This window comes from Ahaetulla prasina, chromosome 1, assembly GCF_028640845.1.
Source record: "Ahaetulla prasina isolate Xishuangbanna chromosome 1, ASM2864084v1, whole genome shotgun sequence".
Taxonomy (NCBI): Eukaryota; Metazoa; Chordata; class Lepidosauria; order Squamata; family Colubridae; genus Ahaetulla; species Ahaetulla prasina.
In genome coordinates this window covers 163,656,392-163,671,884 of record NC_080539.1, presented here as the reverse complement: position 1 = coordinate 163,671,884, position 15,493 = coordinate 163,656,392, and the positions used below count along the sequence as shown (strand labels likewise).

Below are 15,493 nucleotides of genomic sequence, written 5' to 3'. Positions count from 1 at the left end.
CATCTAGTTTGCTGATATCGGACTCTATCGCTGAAGTCACAACTTGGACTCCTGCCTGCCCTGAGAAACCTCGAAGGAATTTGGCAAGCTGCAGAGGCTTTGTTGCCACATTTCATACGGACTTCCTTGACCCGGTCGTCGGAGGGGGACTGGGACACAACAGCCATCTAGTTTTCAGCCTAGGTATGGCAACTCTAATTAATGCATTGTGATTTTATTAACATCTATTACTACAATGACTTTGCCAGGTAAGTATTTATTCTCATGTTTATATCTTTACCTTTCCTCAGGAAGCTAGCATGAACACCGTGAATGAGTGGGGATTGAACTTGGGTCTCCTTAGTCTCAATCCAGCATTGCAATACCATATCACACTGCCTCTTCAGTTTGGAGAATGACTATATAGGAATGGTCCCTACAGTGCCCTTCAGAGCAAACTTAAATAGTTCAGTGTCACAAGGTTTCCAAATCGGTGTGTTTGTCTTTCAAAGCAGGAGGATTTTATGCAAGCTCTGTTTTTATTCTGCAGAAGGAGATACAACAGAAGAGAAAGGAGGAAAGAAGGATGAGGAGGAAATTGAAAGTGTGGGAGAGAAATTTAGAAGCACGGAGCTGGAAGGGAAAGACCAGGTGGGCTCTAATGGTTATCTCAATCCATTTCAGTTTTTGCCCAAAAGCAACTGACAGCCTATCAGTGTTTTGCAAGCTGCAGCATTAGAAGAGCTGTGTAAGAGAAGCAGATTTAAGGCAAGGAAGCACTTTTTTCTTTTTCTCCTTCATTTTAATGAGTGTTTAATTTAGTTTATTTTCAATTAAATCCTTATGACATTTTCTTTCGTTTCATGCTCATCTTCAGGCCTGCTCTTGTTTTTGTCTTTCTGTTTTGTTGATTTTTCTTTTAAAACCTAAGGATGTGATTTAAAATATGGCTCGGGGAACAAATAAAAACCAAAGTCCATAAAATACCTTCCCAAATCAAGGTATGTGCCACTTACTACCTAGACTGAATACAATGAAAGGATGCACTTTTTCCCACTGGGTGACATACATGTCTTTAGCAACATAATCTTCAGCAGTACATCCTACAGAAGAACCAAATGAAAGTCCTGCTTGTAACCAGAGTAAGGGGTAAATTTATACTTACAACTGCTGTCAAGAAAATCAAAAGTTACTTCTTTAGATTTTTCCCCCGTTTCCTACACTTTTGACTTTTTTTTTCTTTTTTTTATATTCCTTCTTTCCTTTATTCTAAATATCAGTTTCTATTAGTTTTTATCTTTATTAAACTATTACTAAAGAGATAACAGAGCAAAAGGGTTTCAAGAGGTTGAAGAGATGTTATAGCCAAAGAATGCACCTTTTTTTTCCTGATTATTTTTTTATGTTATTTAAATTTTTTTTCTTTTTAAATAACTTTTACTGTTTTATCAATGTAAAAAAGATGGCGGTGAAAAGATGGCCAATTTTTTTATAAAACAGCTATGCTCCAAGGTTGTTAAAAAAACTACTCAACTACTTCAGAGATGCAAATATGTGTAGAAAGTCACCAAACCACTGAGGCAATTTCACAAATAGCTGACAATGCAGAGTCAACTGTAACTGACACCAATTTTTTATTATGATGGTTTAAATAGAAGCCTCCCAATATAATTGAGAGACGAACTGCAAGAAAATTTGCAACTTTTAAAAAGACAAGTTTGGGGCTTTTTCCTCATGGATATTAACAAGGTTGAGAAATTCTTAAGCAAAAGTGAAGTCTATAACCACTTGACAAACATTCCAGAGAAAAAAAAGATTTTATTCCATGAAGACAAACTGAAAGGAGTGACTTAAATTTAATCAGTCAATTGGAATTAGAATGGATTTTCATCGGTTTGATATTTATAATTGAAACAAAGGCTTAATTTAAAGTCTGAAAATGTATTTTTTTTCTTATATATAATGCCTACGTAATTCCTAAAGTTTGTAAAATATTATTGAAAATGTATTTGAAAATACCTACGTTAAGAGAAAGTTAAAGAAAAAGCTAGAGCTTTAAAAAGGATATATACAACAAGAAAAAAAATATTCTATAAAGGTAACTTGGAGGGAGTGATTTAAATTTACCAATAGCAATAGCACTTAGACTTACCATACATCATAGCGCTTTAAAGCCTGCTCTAAGCGGTTTACACTGTCAGCATATTGCCCCCAACAATCTGGGTTCTCATTTTACCAACCTCGGAGGGATGGAAGGCTGAGTCAACCTTGAGCCAGTGAGACTCAAACTGCCTAACTGCTGGCAGCCAGCAGAAGTAGCCTGCAGTTCTGCATTCTAACCACTGCACCACCACGACTCTAAATTTAATGAGTTAATTGGAGTTAGTTGGAATTTTATTGGTCTGAAAGTGAACTTTATGTATGCTAAGAGGAAGTTAAAAAGATGTATTAGGATGCTTTAATTTTAGAAATGTTTTTAAATAAAAGCTTAGCATTTTAAAATGGATGAAAAATAGATTTCCCTTTAAAATTAAAGAATTTGAAAGAATACACTGAACTTTGTTAATATAAATGGTGGTAGTTTATAAAGATTATCAAGTGCAAATAAAAATATATACTATTTCAACATCAAGGAAGAGAAAGCAGTAATGATTAAACTGTTCTATTCAAAGGAGAATATATTTATGTTTTTTATTTGGATATCACTTCTGGATTTTGTGCTTGTGATGAAAAAAATGAAAGTCTGACTTTGGTTTTGCTATTTAGATAGATTTGTTGTTGTAGAAATGGCTACTTATATACGAATGTGTAAAAGCAAAAAGTTGAGGATATAACGTCATTATCTTGTACAGTGCTAAAAAGAGTTGGAAGTCAACACCTTTTCCTTTCCTCCCTTGTATCTCATATTTTCTTTTCCCCTTTCTTTTTTCTTCCCTTAATTTTTAAAAAATATTTTATACGGGATGCATCTTACAATATATAAATAACATAAGAACCAAACACTCCTTATTGCCCTACCTTGGAACATATTCTGATTTTGGCCAATTGATGCTGCAGTGTTTCGAAAACACAGTAAATGATATCATAAATAACAATCTATGACTGCTTTGGACAGTATGCTGTAATATCATCTTGGAGATGGAAGCAGTCATTTAAACCTCTGCAAGCAAATTAAAATATCCATGGCACAAGTTTGCCAAGATTTTGGTTACCACCTTTAAAGCGCTCCATGGCTTAGGGCCCGGGTACTTACGGGACCGCCTGCTGTTATCCTATGCCTCCCACCGACCTGTACGCTCACACAGAGAGGGCCTTCTCAGGGTGCCATCTGCCAAACAATGTCGGCTGGCGGCCCCCAGGGGTAGGGCCTTCTCTGTTGGAGCTCCTCCGCTTTGGAACGAACTTCCCCCTGGTTTACGTCAAGTGCCTGATCTTCGGACTTTTCGCCGTGAGCTGAAAATGCACCTATTTATTCAAGCGGGACTGGCTTAGAAGTTTTACTAAATTTTAACTGGGGCTATTTATATTTTAGGATTTTAAACTATTTTAAATTTTGGCCATCTTGTAATATGTTTTGTTTTAGTCTTGTTTTTAAAGTGTATATTGCGGATTTTTATTTGGCTGTACACCGCCCTGAGTCCTTCGGGAGAAGGGCGGTATAAAAATCGAATAAAATATATAAATAAATAAATAAGATGGAAAGAAGGAATAACCAAGGCCCAGGTAGATAGCCTCTGATTGGGAATACGGCCTTTTCATTTTTAATGAACTCCATCCTGTACTTGTGTTCTTTGGAACTTTAAACACTTCTCAAACAATCATTACTGAAGTCCTTCTTTCATGCCATGGAGTTTTAAATAATACTTTGGGCCTTGAGGCTTATTGTAGCCTACAGAGGAAGGACAGGAAAGCCCTGGCTAATAACTAGCTAGTGAGATAATTTATTTATTTGATTTATAACCTACCTTTTCTTCAGGCACTCAATCTGAAGGTTTTTTTTTAATCTTATCTGCTAGAACACAGCCATGTTTGTCTTCTAGCTGCTATGTTTTGAAGATGGGAAGGTGAAAACTGTGGGTTAGGGTTAGGGTTAGGTTGAGTTTTCCAAAACAGGCTATATCACAGAAGGATGGTCAAGTTTTGTAGGATGTGAAAAACAGGAGACCTAAATGTAACGCGCGCACACATATATAGTCACAATGCATTAGTTAGTATATATAATTTTTATTTACATATAATTTTTAAATAAAAAGCTAAAGGCTAACATAGACTAATATAAAGTAAGAAATAAAAAAGTTCAAGAAAAAAAACCAGAAGAAAAATAGAAAAGAAAGAAAAACCTGGGGCTTTCAGAAATGCTCTGGTGGAAATCTGTCCTGATTCTGTTCAATATTTAATTCCTCCTCTTCCATTTTGAGCCATAGAAATTTACCCACCAGCCATGTAGAGGCAGGAGTTCCATGAGGAAAGATAATTTTATCTGAATTTTTTTTGTGTGGTGATACAGTAGCTTTCTCATTCTAAGTCACATGAGTGAAGGTGAGAGACATAACATACACAGAAGACACTGCATTCTTCAACCACATTTCAATACACATTTCAACCACAACAATACACATTTCAACCATACACATTTCAACCACTACAATACATGAGCACACAATAGATTTAAACCTAAAGCGAACCGCTCCAATCTTGATTGTAGAAAATATGACTTCAGTAACAGAGTTGTTAATGCCTGGAATGCACTACCTGACTCTGTGGTCTCTTCCCAAAATCCCCAAAGCTTTAACCAAAGACTACCTACTGTTGACCTCACCCCATTCCTAAGAGGTCTGTAAGGGGCGTGCATAAGAGCACCAGCGTGCCTGCCATTTCTGTCCTAATGTTCCCTTTGGTTGTATCCAATTCCTATGGTTATTTCATGCTTATACTTACATATATTGTTGTGTTTGACAAATAAATAAATAAATAAATAAATAAATAAATAAATTAAAATAAATTAAAATAAATTAAATTAAATTAAAATAAAATAAAATAAAATAAAAAGGGGACTAGGCTGGCCAAAGGTGGATATTTCCTCTCAAAATACTTATTTTGTGCTTGGTGGAGTTAAAGCAGCAGCCCTTGCCTTTATGTGTGGAAAAGGCCAATCTTTTTCTGTGACATCAGACAACTCAACTCTGTTGGGATCTTGCTGACCAATTTAATCTCCATTGACATGGACAATATGAATATCCCAGAGCAGCAAAAAAAGGAAAATCCTAACAACAATTGATTCAAGTGACAACTTCTATCAGTTGCTTTCCTTCTCCCCCCTCCCCTCTTTTCTTGGTGCTACTTGAAAACCCTGACTCTCAAAGGAAGGAATGTAATGTTAAAATATGTTAATTTTGGTAACAAAAGAAGCTTCGGTTTTAAAACTTAGTTACATAAAATTATATCACCAAATCCCTTTGTTAAAGTAATGCCAAGAAAAAAACCCCAACTTCTCTCAAACTTGGGGCTTGAATAACTTTAATTAAATATTATTAGAAATATAAAACTTGAAAAATATATCCTGCAGTTTAAATGTTCCAGATAAAGGATTTTTCCAATGATAAGTGTGAAACCAAAGAAAGGATTGTTGATATTATATCAGAGAAAAACAGCATATCAAGAAGACTCCCAATATCAGTAATATTAAAATTTGCTTGTCGTAATATTGTGCATTGCCCTGAGATGTTTGTCCTTTCATGCAAGTAATGTGATCATGAGGTTTGATCAACATATCTAGAATTGATTTGTGTAACTATTGGGCTGAAATACATGATCAGCTATCCCTTTTAAAACATTTTCACTTCATTTTTATATGAACATTTAATCACACTATAGTTATGACTTAATCTTCTGTGGAAAGCTGTCTTAAAAATTAGTTACAGTAAAACCTCAATTTAACCGACCCTCAGGATGAAAGGGTTTTCATTAAAGCCAAAAATCTGCTAAATCAGAATCATATAACTCATATAATTTATATCATCTGCACTACTGACATTTGCCATGTCATCTATACTAATTTACATCATTTAGATAATTATCTAAATGACACAAATATCAATTGGTGAAATGATGTAAAAATATAAAATAAAATAAAAATAAATAAAAAGTGTATTGTCTGGGTAGATTCAGAAACAGCCTTGTTTCTGCTGCTTGGATGTTAAGCCCAAAGGAAACTGTCCTGAAGAATCTAGATTTCTCTATCTTAGCCACAGAAATATTGTCTTCAGAATAACCATTTGATCAATATTTTCCTTTTGAAAACAAAGGCTGCTAAGTAGTTTCAAACATCTGGAGCAATGATAGATTAACAGCAGCCAACAAATGGGCTCCATAATATCCAGGAGTTGAGGTCAAGATAAATGAGTCCATTGTGCTGGTTTCAGAAGCTTGCCTTCTACTCTTCTCCAATCAAAACACAGTTAAACAGCAATTTTAAAAAAAATGCAGCTTAGTGAAATATTATTTTGGTTTCTCTGTTAGCAAATGGAAATTGTTGCATTATACTGAAGCATTTTTAAAGGACACTACCCTTATAAATCATTGTTGAAGTGTTTTCTTCTCTTTTGCATCAATTTATTTGTTTAATATGTGTGGTGGAAACAGTGCGGTATGGAAACATAGTTAAAAGAATCAAGCTTGGCTTCCTTTAAATAAATTTATTGTCGCCACCCCCTTACACATCTGTTTCATTTGGCACTTACAATCATTAAAAGGCTCTAGGAAAGCTTTTTGTCTATTATAAAGTGAAAACCAGAAGTGCATGTATTCCCATTCAATTATCACAAATATTTCCACAAAATCTGCTAGCTTGCCTTTTACTCTCAAAGTATATTTTTAAACATCTTAGCTATTCTGTAAACTTGACGTGAAGAAAAAAAGAACCTTAAATGTGTTTGTTTGTCCTGCACATCCTGTCAGTGTTGGAGCTTAGTATTTTCCACAAAAGGGGAATAGTTTATTACTTAGTTATCAGTGTCCTAACTAAAGAGGACTCGGGTGATAGAAACAGGGAAAAGAGTAAAGATTAGAGAACAACTATTCCCAATAAAATATCAATATAAATATTTATATCATCTGCCTATCCTAGATCCTGGGGAAGAACTTGATAGGCTGAAAAAAAAGCCCAAACCAGTCTGAAGATCTGACTGACTTATCAGTCGAACTTTTATATCAAAAGGGCCTAGTATTTAGATTGATGTTGATGGTAATATAATCATCTGTGTGGGGGTTTTTTTTGGGGGGGGGAGACCTCCAAAATGTAGTCATGCCTTGAGACAAGTTTCTTTATACTGTTGCTTAGCTACCTGGTAGCACTGAATTATGTCTGCTCTCCTCTTCCAGGAGAACTTCTTTGCTCTCCTTGGGAGCACTGACTTCAGAGTATTCCTTAATCCCATCCAGATAGAAAGAAGGAATTCTACAACATGTAAAATGTTATAGGTACTCTGAGGGCTTTGATGAGAAAACTGGAATGTTTATCCTAGAGCAGGGGTATCAAATTCAAGGCCCGCATCCTGCCAGCAGAGTGCTTAGATCTGGCCTGCGGGTCCGGCCTGGAAATGGCAAAGGACTGGCTCCTGGTGCCTCTGCCAGTGAAAACAGAGCTCAGTGCACACACGCACACTCACTCACTCACACACACACACACACACACACACAGAGCGCTCCGTTTTCGCTGGCAGAGGGCTAGCAAAACAACCTAAAAACAAAACAAAAGGAGAAATATTTCCCCTTTTGCATTTGAGCATACAAGAAGGGACAAGAAAGAAGAAAGGGAAAGAGAAAAAGAAAAAGAAGGGAAGATGAGAAGAGAGCAAGGAAGGAAAGAGGGAAAGGAAGAAGAAAGAGAATGAAGAGGAAAAGAAAAAGAAGAAAAGGAAGGAAGGAAGGAAGGAAGGAAGGAAGGAAGGAAGGGAGGATATTATAATAAGAGTGAAGGAGGGTCTCAGGAAAGTCCTGCCTTAGCACTTGGCCACCACAGGTGCCCCTGACACAAATGACATCGAGCTGGCCATGCCCACCATGCCCATGCCCATGCTTCCCATGCCCCCCCCAACTCTCCAAGCCCTCTGAGGTCAAACACAACCCTGATGTGGTCCTCAATGAAATTGAGTTTGACACCCCGTCCTGAGGAATTAATGTGGAGGACATCTTTTTACATTAACATAAAAAATGCCTATAGAGGGATTCTTTGCTGAAAGATGAGCATGGTGGTCCACTAGTGAGGAGAACAATTTCTTCAAGGTTATAGCCAACTTCATATTCTGTCAGTCGGGGAAGTCCAATATCAACCAAATGAATTTCAAATAATACTTTTCATATGTTAATATACTAAATAACATTATTTACTCTATTAAAACTCATTATTTAAAGGAACATTATTTACAGGAGCAGCCCTCCCTTTATTCTGCTCCCTTTATTACCTGAAATTATTTTAACCCTCTTAGGAATGCTGGAACTAATTATCCAATAAGGAGGTCCATAACTGTGGAATATCTATCATCATGCAACAATTGTATGTCAGTGTTTGGCACCTGCTAAAACCTGTGGATTTTTTTTTTAATTAATCCAGTTAAAATCCAGTTCTGCTAAGTGATTGATTTAATGGACTGCACTTTACTTTCTATAACAAAAACGACATTATACTGTTCCAGCTTAACAGGTCTCCATAAGCTTTTCCTTCTTGTGATATTAATCTATTTTGTATTCTAATTGATATATTGCCCTGGTATTATTTTGTGATGAAATATGGATTGATAAAGACAGGGATAGTCATGCACACATGAACAAACAACTCTATAATTATGACTCTATAAGAGTCATAATTCTAAGACTGAATTATGTAAGTGGAAACAGGAGGAATTTTGAAATCTCATGGGAAAATTGTGGGAAATATTATCCTAAAAAGACTAATGAAAAATAAAAGCAAATAACCTGAAAAAACAGATACCTCATAACAAATGGTTTTTAGGGTAGACAAAATTATTGTGACAAGTAGTCCTCAATTTATGAACATTTGTTCAGCAACTGTACAAAGTTAACACAGCACTGAAAAAATGGAATTTACAACTGGTTCTTGGAGTTCCAGTTATCACAGTGTCCTCAAGGTCAAATGACCATGATCTGGGTGTTGAGTGCTCAGTTTACAATTTCATCCCAGCAAGCCATAATCACATGATCATGATTTCTATGGTCAAAGGGTAAACCAGTAGGAAATCATAATGTATGATCACACAGGATTCTCATTTAACAACTCGTACAATCCTTAGGTTATTGAGGAAAACCAAGACTGCTAGAATTGCTAAAAGATGTAGTCACATGATGATATGCTTCATGAACACATTGCTTAGATATGGAAATTCAGATCCTAATTGCTGTTGTAACCCGAGGACTATCTTAATCAATAGGGGAGGAGGGGTCATTATAATTAATTTGATGCAATTAAAAATAATAAATATGCCTAGACTAAGATGTTAAAAAGGGCGGGAAGAACTCAATAGAAAATAATTTCAGTACTGTTGTTTAATAAACAACATGAATTTGTCTCCATAGACATTACAAGCCAAGATCATCTTTTATTCCTTCGTTTTTTTATTCCTCACCAGACAAAGCATTTTTATTATTACTATACAGTAGAGATATCTATAAGAAGCTGCAATGACATTAAATTATGTCTACTGTACACAAAAATCTTATCCCACAAATGATACAATAATGTACTTGAGTCATGATGCCTGACCGAAACAAGTAAGTTACAAAGGCGTCTGAGAGAAGCTCTTATTTACAAGCCACAAACAGTGGCGGTTTGAACTGAATGAAGGTATGCAGTACATTGTTTAAGTAAAAAGAGAAGTCAAGAATGGAATGCTTGGAACAGATGACAGAATCTTACTAAAGTGAAAAAAAAAAGATAAAAGTGGGGCAGGGCAATATACTGGGTAAATAAAGGTGTTGAAAAGTTGGAATTTTTTAAAGACTGAGAGATAACAGCATCTCTGACAGCAACTGAATACTAAAAATGTTCTGGATGTTTATTTCCAAGAGAAACTGTGTTGCTTCTGGAAGAGAAATAACTTGTACTTATGAGAAATATACTGGGCTTCTGTAAGAATATTTAGTACGTCTTAATTACAAACTACTAAAATAGATAATTGCTGACACAAGTTACTTCATAGTTTATTCAATAATGAACGGAGTGGGTCATACAAAACAGCAAGCCATAAACCATGATTCACAAAACACAAAAGTTAAGACAAGCAACTGCATTGTTGCTTAGAGTTATGAGAGACCCCAGCTAATAATTACAACATATAACAGCACCAAGAAGATCACCATTACCAGTACTTTAAATAATTCTGTAATACAATAATATATTAATTCTGTATTAATATAATAATATATTAATAATATATATTATTAATAATATATTAATAATTAATATTATTAATAATAAAATTAATAATATAGTAATAATATATTAATACAATAATATATTAATTCTGTAATACAATAATATATATACACTATTATATATAATATTGATATAATATTGATATAATATATAATATTGATATATTATATATAATATATATATATATCAGTTGCCTAGATATGTGTGTGTGTGTGTGTGTGTGTGTGTGTGTGTGTGTAGACAGACATCTAGGCAATTGATATATATATATATATATATATATATATTATATATATATAGACATCTAGGCAATTGAGCACCTAATTGAGCAATTGAGCAACTAATATGAGAGCGGAATCCCAGTGCAGACTGCCATCAACAGGCACGTCAACTGAAAGCAAAAATTCATGCCCTCTAAAAAGTTTTAACTAGTTATCAATTTTTTAAAAAGAGCACAAAGAAGCTGCTTCTTACTTTGGTTGTTGAGGCTGCAGAATTACTGGCTGCAAGGGTAGTTATCACATCGCTGTTCACGGTAGTGCAAGCCCCTGTGGCCGGCGCATGCAATCTGGATGGGACAATTGGTACAGGCAGAAGACCTGGCCTATTGTTGCTATTGCTGTTCACTGTGCTGTTACAGTTACTGTTGCTGTTTACATGATTCCCATTGGCATTCCACTCCCGGCGATCCCATCCTGTGCGATAATCTCTTTCAAACCGGCTGTGGTGCCGTGACATCTCGGCAAAACCAGCAATTGCCGTCTCTCACCAGGATTTTATCAGATTGCCTATCAAGAACCAAAGGAAAAAAACAAAGGAAGTTAATAACTTAACACACGCACAACAAACATGCCACTAGAGGTAATTGTCTTGTTTTAATTTTTTGACTTGGCAAAGGAAACCTATCATTCCACCGTCATCAGCTTTAAATTGAACTTCTGAAAGTCTTTAAGGCAAAAGGCAGGATAGAAACATCAGAATTGATCTCTGGAAGAGAATGGCCTCTAACACATAGAGGAGGTACCACAATAGCCCAGGGAGACAAACCAGAGACAGGCTACAATGAAACGCCAGACCACTTGTAAATTGCCATTTCAGGTCTCAGTGACAGATTAGTTTCTGAAAGCAGGATTATGTTTCACTTTCCCTCCCCAAATACCCTTTATGGGTCCTGTATCACACACACATACAAAAATACCTTCTACAGTTCTTTGAAAATATAAGAAAGATGAGTGGAAAGTGGATTTGCTATGGAAAATTACTTAGTTTTAACATATAAAAGGAGTAAGGTGCACAACAGTGCCGTACAGTTTTAGAGTATGACTGGATTTCTAAAGGCAGATAAATACTTTGGATTTAATTACTATTTTTCTATATAAATTGCTTCCAATTAAAATATAATTTATTTTGGATTTAGGTATTATGAAGGCAAAGCACTCTTTATGTTAAATGTCAACGTCCTTGAGAAAAGCATCTAAGCCTTTTTTTTTTTTAAGAGCCTCCTAGAATGTCTAACAAACGTAATTTGATACAGAACCCCAAGATGGAAATACATCCAGTATAATGGTTTTCCCTTCAAAATTCCTAAAGGTCAACTTCTTTTCTTGGAGAATCAATTTCTTATCTGCCAAACTCCTAAACTCCCCCTTATTAATTTCTCTGTTCTATTTTGTAAAGTAATAATATTGTTTTTACAGTCTGCTAATTCAAATTTGTAGGAGGATTTTTTAAAAAAAATGTAGTTTATGCCTACGGATTAAACAGAACACTCAAAGTCAACAACAACAACAAAAAAACACCTTATTTTAATGCATTTTTAGAAAGAAAAAATACTGCGATAATTCCCTCCTCTTTAATAGGAAGAATATCAGTCAGAAAATGGGGGAACTTATTTATAAATTTGTAGGCCATCTGATTCCATTGTGAATCCGGGTAGCATGTAACATCAATTTAAAACAATGCAATACAGAACAATATAAAAAATAAACTTGAGAGAAAAATGTCATAACCCCTAAACATCACACACTCCATTCTCACCCAAGGACTGGGGAAGTGTCAAGTTTTAAGGGGTTATTTCAATAAAGCCAGAGTGAGGGCTTACTGGATCTGGGGGGGAAGCTGTTCTTGAAGGGAAATGTTACAATATACAAGGTCTAGTTATTGGATCCCATGAAGTGATACTGCTTAATCAACAGAACTTGGGTGCCATATAGGACATATATGCCATACAGTACAGGTAGATACAGAGGGTTCCTTAAAACAGAAAGACTCTCACATAACCAGGCCCTATAAATGCCAAGAAGGGCTTCATAGGGGAAAACCAGGGGTGAAATGCTCCCAGTTCGGACCAGCTTGGGCGATCCGGTAGCGATGGCAGCTGATGGTTCGGAGGACCAGTAGCAAAAAACCCTGGCACCGCCTCCCCGCCTCTGCTAAGCCGCACCATCAGCAGAGTTTTTTTTTTTTAACTTTTAAAAGCCGGTTTTTCTTTAGCCGAAACATGCCTTTAAAAGTAAAAAAAAGCCTTTGAGGATTTCACCCCTCAGCTGAGATCGGCAGAGCCTTTAAACTTTAAAAAAATTTTTTTTAAAGTCTCCTCTGGTGATCTCACCCGAGTTCCTCATCAGCAGAACCTTACTTGTACTCATACTTGTAGAAAACATGTTTTCTACAAGTAAGAGTAGAGATTCTAAGGCACTTACCAGATTACTGATGAACGCATGGCTTTTTTCTCAGCCTGAAAGCAGTTTCACTTTCAGCCCAGACAGAATCAATTGCTTAGTTAATCTATTTCCTCAGTGATCAACTAATGCTGGCTGGCTTTGCTGGCTGAGGAACTCTGGGAATTGAAGTCCACAATAAAATAAAATAAAATAATAAAATAAAGTATTTGTGCAGTTGTCTGAGATTTGGTGTGTTTCTGTAATGTTTCACTTTAACTACACAAACACACAAAATCTCTGTATGTGGCATTTTGTGTGTGTGTGTGTGTGTGTGTGTGTGTGTGAGTTGTGTTGTTTGTGTGTGTAAAGTGTGAAAGTTGGTTTTTGAGCTTTTTGTGGCTGTGTGAAGTGTGTAGTGCAACTGCTTTTACACTGTGTGTGAGTCAGTTGTGTTGTGTGTGTGTAAAGTGTGAAAGTTGTTTTTTGGTACCTCTTATTGTTTTTTATACTTTGTTTATTATTTTTATTATTTATTGTTATTGGCCACGCCCACCCAATCATCTGACCCACCAATTAAGCCACGCCCACAGAACTGGCAGGGAAAATTTTTAGATTTCACCCCTGGGGAAAACAATACCTTGAATTGTATCCAGAAGCTTATTGTGAACCAGAGCAACTCATGAAGCAGTGTGTCAAGCCCCGGCCAGGACTCGACATTTGGTGGGGGTGGGGGTGTGAGGAGGAGATGAAGCCACCAAAGCTACCTGTAGTGACTTCTCGTGGCGGCGGGCGGCATCTGCGATGGACAGGTAAGCAGCCGCAACGAAGGGACAGTGGCTGACTCTGATGATGTCATGCATCGTGTGCCAGGGAAGACAGAGACACTCCATGGAGGCGGGAATCTTAAAACTGATGAATAGCTGATGAGGGGGGTGGTCTTAGCCACTGGATGGTGGCTTAAGACAAACAGTATGTATAAATAGCGCTGAGAGGCAGCTGCTCTTAGTGCTAACATTGATCCTGTAACTTGTTCTGCATTCTGGCTGTGGTTACTCGTTAAAGAATTCTACTTCCATCTTTTTGCTGCTGGTGTTTTATACATCCACAGACCTAGATTGACAAGCCGAGACAGTGTTGTTATATACTGTTGTCGCTGTCTTCAAAATCTAATGAGAACTCTTTAATTTGAAATTTTCTATAATACAGCACATTTAGTCCGTGGTTTCTACGTACAGATAAAATATTATACCAAAATATACTTTCAATAGTTCCAATAAAAATATCTACCATAGCTTGTTATTAGAGGGGAAAAGAAAAAAAAAAAACCACAGAGAGAGATCTGTGCATTTACAGATAAGCATCTACACTGCACTAAAAGTTGCCGAACCAGATATTTTGACAGGCCCTACTTTATTTCACATTCCCTGTGCAATGGCTGCAGAAAGATCGAGAGCTTTTCTGTAATAAGATCTTATGACAAGGACTGCATCTGCTAAGTGTGAAATACTCTACTTCTTCATAGCAAAGCCAGAACCATTTCAGAGAGACTTTCAAAAGCGGAAGCATTTTATCTGAAAACATAAAATAAATAACACAGAAGACCATGATACTAAATTCAAACAAAATGTGCTAATGTTAACAGATTTATGGGAATACTTTCATTCTTGGACCACAACAGCATATTAAAAACAAAGCACTGTGTTTTTCTCTTGTCAAAAACATGAAAAGGATGCGCTATGAGCCAAATGCCTCTCTGCGTGCTAAATTATTGATTTTATCTGGATTAACAGAATATCACTTTTAACAAGAAGCCTTTTAAGCGACATACTGCCAAATGCAGAACTAAAGAAAATACTGTAAAGGTGTTTTTCCCCCCCTTTCTTTCTAGGCTGGGTAGTTGCTTTTTCCTCTCTTTGTTCCTGCACTTAGTCCAGAATTGTACCACTGAAGCCATTCAGGAGTTTCTACACTATTTCAAATGTTCCGTACATTGCTGGGTTATTCATTGATTTCCTCTTCAAACCACAGTCAGTTCAAAGCTTGGGTTCTGAGCCCTCTGATCTTCTCCCCTCCTCCAAAAAATATATCGATTTGCCCTTATTTCACCATATGCTCTTTTAGTTTCTTATGCTCCTCCGAATTTTCTTTCTGTTTCCAATTACAAGAACCTAGGGTTCTATTTCCATAAATCTGAAATCAGTTCCCACTTACCCTTCCCTCTGTGAAAGTTTAAATATTTTTTTATTTGACTAACAGCTTAATGTGTGTGGGCTGCTCATAGCACACTACTCACAGTAAGATCGGTTGTTTTCAGGTTAGAATTGTTTTATATTCATTAAAGACACAATGTAGTATCAGATAGTTCTTTTAAATAACAGAATGATAGAGTTGGAATGGACCT

At 36.1% G+C, this 15,493-nt stretch overlaps 1 protein-coding gene across 6 annotated transcripts in view; it reads right to left on the bottom strand.

The window, feature by feature from the left end:
- KLHL29 (kelch like family member 29) overlaps nucleotides 1–15,493 on the bottom strand; it is a 490,936-nt gene that overhangs the window by 305,276 nt on the left and 170,167 nt on the right. For all 6 annotated transcript variants that reach the window (XM_058179678.1, XM_058179658.1, XM_058179633.1 and 3 more), the window contains one exon: nucleotides 10,904–11,217. In XM_058179678.1, coding sequence (XP_058035661.1) covers nucleotides 10,904–11,167 — 264 coding nt within the window. In that variant the 5' untranslated portion in view covers nucleotides 11,168–11,217. The remainder of the gene's footprint in view (nucleotides 1–10,903; nucleotides 11,218–15,493) is intronic.